This window comes from Octopus bimaculoides, chromosome 1 (assembly GCF_001194135.2).
Source record: "Octopus bimaculoides isolate UCB-OBI-ISO-001 chromosome 1, ASM119413v2, whole genome shotgun sequence".
Taxonomy (NCBI): domain Eukaryota; kingdom Metazoa; phylum Mollusca; class Cephalopoda; order Octopoda; family Octopodidae; genus Octopus; species Octopus bimaculoides.
In genome coordinates, this window is record NC_068981.1 from 198,226,506 (window position 1) to 198,235,051 (window position 8,546).

Sequence of the window (8,546 nt, forward strand, 5' to 3'; positions counted from 1 at the left end):
GCCTGCTACAAACAGCAACACACTATCAACTCAGTAATACAATCCAAACAAAACACTCCACAAACACAAGACACATTCTACATAGCAAATATCCAATAAAATAAACAACCATCAGAAGACTGGATACACAACTCGCATTACACACACAATACAAAATACAAACACTAATACAACAAAAGACTGCAACCAGACCCCATAACAAAAAAAACAAACAAACTGATACAATATAATACTGGAAAGAGTTTACACTCTCCCAACAACAACAAAAAAGAACACACAATGCTGCACACACCTCAGTAACACGTGGATGTAGCAGGTGATGCAGTAGAAATTTGCCTGAAACTACCAAATGTTTAATAATAATAATAATAATGATGATAATAATAATAATAATAATAATAATAATAATAATAATAATAATAATAATAATGATAATAATAATAATAATAACCACCCTTACATTAGCATGTAAGAGTTAATATTGCTATAATAAATCTTACTGTGATAACAATGTTTTAATATTTCAATGATGTTTATGCTGAATAAAATAAGTACCAGTGGAGCACTGGGGTCGATGTAATGGACTTTGCCACTCTCCTGATATTGCTGGCCTTGTGCCAGAATTTGAAACCAGAATTCCAGTGATGTTTATGGTCAATAAAATAAGTACCAGTTGAGCACTGGGGTTGATGTAATTGACTTTGCCACTCTCTGGAAATTGCTGGCCTTGTGCCAAAATTTGAAACCAGAATTCTAGTGATGTTTATGGTCAATAAAATAAGTACCAGTTGAGCACTGGGGTCGATGTAATTGACTTTGCCACTCTCCTGAAATTGCTGACCTTGTGCCAAAATTTGAAACCAGAATTCCAGCTATGTTTATGGTCAATAAAATAAGTACCAGTTGAGCACTGGGGTCGATGTAATTGACTTTGCCACTGTCCTGATATTACTGGCCTTGTGCCAAAATTTGAAACCAAAATTCCAGTGATGTTTATGGTCAATAAAATAAGTACCAGTTGAGCACTGGGGTCGATGTAATTGACTTTGCCACTCTTCTGAAATTGCTGGCCTTGTTCCAAAATTTGAAACCAGAATTCTAGTGATGTTTATGGTCAATAAAATAAGTACCAGTTGAGCACTGGGGTCGATGTAATTGACTTTGCCACTCTCCTGAAATTGCTGGCCTTGTGCCAAAATTTGAAACCAGAATTCCTCTGATGTTTCTATTATTTATTATAATTAATAGAGATTGTATTTACTTAGTATCATTTAAATGTTGATTATAATTTTCTAATTGCTAATGTATTATAATAATTACATATAACTTTGTCTTCAAATACTTTTCTGTCTTGACCAACTGAACTCCCCATCTCACCCCTAATCCCCCACCAACGAAATGATTTTATCTTTTTATTTTTTCATAATTTAGTTGTGCTGGACGTTTGTAGCAGAGGTCATATACTGCAAAATGTGGAGTTGGATGTTCAGCCATTCTGGGAACCATCTGAAGAAAATACCATCTCAAGACAGCAAGTCTATGACTATTTAGTACCTTCCAGGTTCCATCTGACTTTTTTAAAGACACATAAAATCATAGTTAATGACCAATTAAAGAAATGGGCTGAAGTTCTTTGGAGAGATTCCAAGTTTAATAAACTGAAATTAAATTATTCTGAAGGAAATTTTGAGGAAATTGAACAGTCTTTGAAAGATTTATTAAATTCCATTACTGTTGAAACTATTGATGTTCCAACCGATATTTTTGAAGACATTGTTAGAATATTTAACAGTCAAGTTGATAAGATGTATTTTTATTTTGATTACCAAAACTGCCAAGCTAATATTTTGGGATTTAATAAAAGTAATGTGATTAAAATGAAAAACAGACTTTTGGATCATTTTAGAAGGATATGTGAGTATGATTTAAATATTCATGAAAGACGTATTCTATCTGGTCACAGATTTTTTGAGCAGGCACAAAGACAATCTGAAGATCTACAAGTTAGAATTCATGGTGACAAAGTTATTTTTGAAGGCCAGTCTTCTGAAATAACTAATTGTCAAAAGGATATGAATAAAATACTCCAGGCAGTTGTAAAATCTAAACTGTGTTTACCTTTAAATGCTGGAATGATCATAAATAAAAAACCAGTGAAAGAATATCTTGATGAAAAACTGAGAGGCAAGAAATGTATTGGTTCCTGGGAACCAGGTAATGGTGATTCAGTATTACTTTATGCAAGTGATAAAAGACATCTTTCAGATTTGGAAAAAGTTATGAAACAAAGTTTTGTTGCCAATACATTGGATTTTGTAGACAAAATTAAGGGTACTCCAAATCATGGAAAGTGGTTGACATTTGTTGAAAGTCTAAAAAAAGAGTTTCCAAATTCCCATTTTATTGGAGAAGATTCTATTGTTGCTGTTGATGCAATAATTAATGATATAAAAAGCAAAATTGATAACTTTGAGCAATCGTTAACTTATGAATCTTATATATCGATGCCTCTTGAACATTTCCTCTTTCTTAAAGAGTTCAAAGAACAGGAAATCAATGACTTTGGTGAGAAAAATAAAATGAAGAATGTGTGTCTCAAAGATAATAAGTTACACGTGGAAGGAACACAAAAAAAAATTAGGAAAATGGAAACATTTATAGGAAATCTAAGAAAAGATATCAGCTCAAAAGAAGTAAACTTTGAAATGTTTGGATTTCAAGAATTTCTGGAAAGTGAAGCAGGAAAGAATTTCTTATGTGAAATGCAGAATGAATCTGAGAGTATAATATCATTAAATTCAGATTTAGGAAGTGAAACAGAAGAAATACTTAATTTTAAGTATAAAAACTGTGAAATAGTGTTGAGGGAAGGTGACATCACAACTCTGGACACAGATGCTATTGTTAATGCTGCAAATGGCAGACTGGAACACATGAGAGCAGCCATTGTGCAGAAAGGTTAGTCATACCATTTTTTATAGTTTAACGTTTCTTTTCAGATCCATGTGTGGTTGAGAAGCTTACTTCCTGACCATGTGGTTTCAGGTTCAATCCTACTCATAGCATTTTGGACAAGTGTCTTCTGTTGTAGGTCAATGGTTGGCCAAAGCCTTGGAAGTGGATTTCGTTGATAGAAACTGAAAGAAGCTCATCGTCCTTGCATACATATAAATATATATATGTATATATATGTGGAGGGGGAGTAGCAAGATCTTGACAGCACACGATGGTTGTAAATGAACATCACCATCACACAAGTGATGTTGTGTCATTTCCAGTCTTCCATGAAAAACATGTCTGACCATGGGGAAATATTCCCTCATTTGGAAACATGTGACACTTGGCTACAGGAAGGACATCCAACCATGGACAAGAAATTATGGTGGTGGTGATTTCTATTTGTGTAACAATAATCGTTTATAGAGTTGAGACACTTGATCACTGACCAGTCCCTATAATCTGGATAATTATAAATGTTGAAGATATGCTGTGCTCGAGAAGACCTCACAAGCCAAGTGAGACCATAGCCCATGGCCTATACCAGTGAGTAACCAGCCCACCTACGAATACCCTTCATTCATTGGACAATAAACTCTACTTGCAAAGACTTAGTGAGGCAAGTGAAACCCAAATCAAAATCGCTGACGTGGCCGATAACAGTACCGCCTGATTGGCACTCGTGCCAGTGGAATGTTAGAGGCAGATCTGAGCATGATCGTTGCCAGGGCCTCGAATTGGCTCCTGTGCCGGTGGCACATAAAGAAAGCAGCATTCGAGTGTGATCGTTGCCAGCATCGCCTTAGTGGCACATGTGCCAGTAGCACATGAAAAACAACATTTGCGTGTGGTCGTTGCCAGTGCCGCCAGAGTGGCTCCCATGCAGGTAGCATGTAAAAAAAAAACACCTTTTGAGCATAGTCATTGCCAGAACCGCCTGACTGGCCCTCGTGCCGGTGGCATGTAAAAAGCACCCATTACACTCATGGAGTGGTTGGCATTAGGAAGAGCATCCAGCTGTAGAAACTTTGCCAGATCAGATTGGAGCCTGCTGCAGCCTTCTGGCTTGCCAGACCTCAGTCAAACCATCCAACTCATGCCAGCATGGGAAGCGGATGTTAAATGACGATGATGATGATGTTGTCATCAACATTTACATTCCATTTAAATAAACTTTTGTCTGATGCAATGCTGGTCTCTTCTTCTGTTACACATCATTCCATACCACTCGTTTCTCTTATGCTTCTATGTAGTTGCTCATCCTACTTTCCCCTCTCTTATCTCCTCTCTATCATTCACACCCATCATTCTTTGCCATGTTACTCTTCCTCTTATCCTTATTCCCCCCTTTTTTTTTTCTCCATTTCACTCTTAAACTCTCCTACAATAATCAACTGCAAATGTTTGCCAAGTCCTGAACTACAATTCAAGAAATATTGTTGTTCAGGTTTGGAAAGCATCCCTTTCCTTCGAATGCACCCACAACCTACTGGCCTGTTGCTCTTTCCCCTATCACATCACTCAGTCGGAATTCCTCCCTTTGCTCTTCCCTACACTGCCATACATGTCCCTTCTTCTCTAGCACCACCATATTCACTGGTGCCCATGACTGCTTCCTTGCCATCACTGATTCCTTCTCTGGCACCTCCAGTCATCTGATTTACTGCATCCTCTTCTCTCTTTGCCATTCCTCATACATTGGACAGACTGGTTGCTGCCTGGCTGACTCTTTGCTGACACCTTGGTCTTGTGCCATTACTGCTTGATTGGTCATTCCTTGCAACATCTGTCCATGTTCAGACTGGTTTTGCATAGAGGCTACCCAGACTCCTGTCTCCATCTGGAAAGGGAAATAATTCTCCCGCTCTGTAGTGGTTAAGAGCACAGGTTATTAACCCCAAGATTCCGAGTTCGATTCCAGGCAGCGACCTGAATAATAATAAAAATAATAATAATAACATCGAAAATACCTTAGGAATGAGAACCCAGGTTCAAAATTTCCCCAAGACGCCTGATGAAGGCTGGAGGGTATATCATGCGAAACGTTGTGCTAACAACAAACAAGATGAGGACAAATATCTGTCAAATGTAAATAATGTACTCTGACACATGTTTCTTCTTTTCTCTCTCTTCTTCTATTCTTTCTGTCAAAGAGTAGGCTCAAAATGGTAAACACTTCTATTCTCTCTAAGCATAAAGTTGATACACTATTTTCCTTTACCTCATCATCATGTTATTTATAATTTTTGCACCACACACACACAAATATATGTAGGAAAGGAGTTGGAAGTAATTCCATTTGCTGCACCCAGTGTAAACCATGGAAACATAAGAGATGCTGTGGAATCACAGGTAGATTAACAGATAAAGTCGTCTTTATATGTGGCAGATGTGCAGGAACTATAAGCACTCAGAGCACACGGGGCTTAGATTCTTTCAAATATCCAGGAGGTTCTCTTGAGGTTGTAGGCAGTTTCTGTTTCCCAAGTGACCAAATTAGCCATGGTGGAGGATGCTCTGGAAGTATTATTTCTAGAATAAGAATTGGGTGGAGGAAGTTCAGAGAGCCATTACCTCTGTTGGCAGAATGAAAGGTAGACTCTATGATGCTTGTGTTTGAACGGCTATACTCCATGGTAGTGGGATATGGGCTCTGAGTACAGAAGGCATGCGTAGACTGGAGAGAAATGAAGGCGGTATGCACCATTGGATGTGAAACAACAGTGCACATGTATGGCAAAGTGCAAATGTATTGAGAGAAAAATTGGGCATAAGAGGAATCAAATGTAGCTTGCAAAAGAGAAGACTACATTGGTTTGGACATGTGATGTGTATGAATGAGGACAGCTGAATAAAGAAGTGCTGATCATTGAAAGTGGATGGTGTCCACAGAAGAGGGAGACCCAGGAAGACATGGGATGAAGTGGTAAGGACTGATCTCAGGAAGTTGGACCTCATGGAGGAAATGACAATTTACTAAGATGCCTGGCGATATGAAGTTCTTGAGAAGACCCAGCCACATCAGCAAAACTGAATTCTCACACACCCTACCCCAACAAACCAATCTGCATCTCTACATTTCTTCTCTTCCTCACATTACTGCTTCATGCCCTTGGATTACATCCCACTCCTGTCCCCTTGGACCTTTGTCACTGTATCATTGCTCTCCACTTGCTCCTGACCTGTGTGTCCTACCCACATGTCCTTCTTAGTCTATTATTGCTATCTGCTAGCCCCCGACCTATGTGTTCCACCCACACATAACTCCTTCATACATTATGCTTAGCTCTCACTCCCCAATCCTGTCCTCACACCCGTTCCTCTGTATCATTGCTATCCAGTAGCCTCCCCCACCACCACCAACTCCATACATCCCCAGGTCTTTCACCACTTACTCGCACTTTTTAATCACACTTACTTCACAATATCTTGTTACTTATATTATGGCATTTGAACCTCGAAGGTATGCCCTGGCACTTGCCACCATCTATACCTCTTTCTTCCTTTACTCAACCATCCCATTTATATTCTGATCCCTGACCATTGTGAGTATGCCCAGCACTTTGCCACCATCTCCATCCTGCTGTCTCCCACTCTCTTTCCTTCTCCTGCACTTCCCTCGGGTTGAGCAACCGTGTATTCTCTCTGTGGTAGCACACCTGTTTCTGTCTTCATTCCTGATCTCTCTCTCTCTCTCTCCGGCCAGGTAACTTTGTACTTCCTCTTCAGCTACACACCTGTATCTGTCTCGCTATAACCTTTTCATCATCACCTCCTCCAATGCCTCCTCCCCCTTAAAAGTTTTTGTCTTGCAAGTACTTGGTGACCCTGTCAGTGCAGATGCTACTTAAAAGCTTCCAGTGCACACTCTAAAGTCGTTGGTGCTCAGAAGGGCATCCAGCTGTAAAAACCTGGCCAAAAGTGACCTCACCTGTGCTTGTGACACACAAAAAGCACCACTCACCTCACCTGTGCTTGTTCCATGAAAAAGGCATTAAGTCCACTCTGCTGGCTGGTTGGTGTTTAAAAGGGCATCCATCTGTGAAAATCCTGACAAAACAATCACAGAAGTCTGGTGCAGGTTTTAGCTTCGCCAGCTCCCATGAAACTGTCCCATCCATGCTAGCATGGAAGGCAGACGTTTCAAATGATGATGATGATATCTTCATCATTTAATCTATTGTCCATGCTGGCATGGGTTGGACAGTTTGACTGAAGCTGCACCAGTTTCCAGTCTAATTTGGCTTGGTTTCTAAGGCTGGATGCCCTTCCAAATGCCAGCCACTTTACAGTGTGTGCTGGGTGCTTTTAACTTGGCATCACATGAGCGTTTACACGTGACACTAGTACAGGACTCTTGTAAGCCAATCTTTTCCCCCAGGGGGAGCAGCCTTAGCACTTCTGCTGAGGAGGACAGGTCTTCATCAGCACAGGTATCTCGGTCCTTTGTCATCTCATCCTCAAGGTTCACCATTCTGAGGTTCTCCTTCAGTACTTCGTCCTATGTTTTCCTGGGTCTCCCTCTTCCACAAGTCTCATCCACTTTGAATGAACGGCACTTCTTTGTGCAGCTGTCAGCATCCATCCACATCATGTGACCAAACCAGCGCTCTCTTCTCTCGCAGACTGCATCCAATTCTTCTTCTGACGAACTTCTCTCTCAATACACTAACGCACTGTTGCATATATATATACATATACACACACGTATGTATGTATACAAGTAATGTGTTATAGAATTAAAATACAATATATATATTGATATAATATAACAACATGCATTTATAATAATATATATCTATATTAATATATAATGTAATATATTACATATGTTAACATATATTAACATGTATTAAACAGGAACATAAGAAAGCTAATATCTTTGCAGGTGGGATTGGAATTCAAGCTGAATCCAATGAAATTATGAAACAAAGAAGGATTGAACTGAAACCTGGAGAAGTAGTGTCAACTAAAGCTGGTAAACTCAAATGCAAGACTATCATTCATGTTGTTGGACCTGTTTGGAATAATGGACGGAACCATGAAATATTTCACCTTTCAAGAGCTGTTCAAAATTGTTTGGCATTTCTTGAAGAAAAGTCTTACACGTCAATTGCAATTCCTGCTATCAGTACAGGTAAGAATTTACCATTTTTATTCTGCTCAAATTATTCGGCATAGAAATAGTAATTACAATATTTAGCCAATAGTAAGGCAACTATCCTGTCCCTCTATCATACTCTAACCTCTCCCCTGGCACCCATCCACTTCCCTTGGTTTCACCCCCCCCCCTCAACTAAAATTCTTTGTCCTGCAAGTAACTTGACAACCCCACATTTTACGTGGCACCAGCACCTGTGATGGTGTCACATAAAAAGCACCCAGTGCATTCTCTAAAGTGGTTGGAATTCTCTAAAGGAAGGGCATCCAGCCATAAAAACTGTACCAAAAGAGAAAATTGGTGCCTGGGCAGCTCTCCGGCCTTGCCAGCATCGAAAACAGATGTGAAATGATGATGATGATATTATATATATATTATTGTAGAAGAT

General features: G+C 39.4%; 1 protein-coding gene across 1 annotated transcript in view; it reads left to right on the forward strand.

Moving 5' to 3' along the window:
* The window catches only part of LOC106880778 (protein mono-ADP-ribosyltransferase PARP14), a 99,117-nt gene that overhangs the window by 66,614 nt on the left and 23,957 nt on the right, over positions 1-8,546 (forward strand). The window contains exons 4-5 of the mRNA XM_052973924.1: positions 1,432-2,958; positions 7,886-8,134. Coding sequence (XP_052829884.1) covers positions 1,432-2,958; positions 7,886-8,134 — 1,776 coding nt within the window. The remainder of the gene's footprint in view (positions 1-1,431; positions 2,959-7,885; positions 8,135-8,546) is intronic.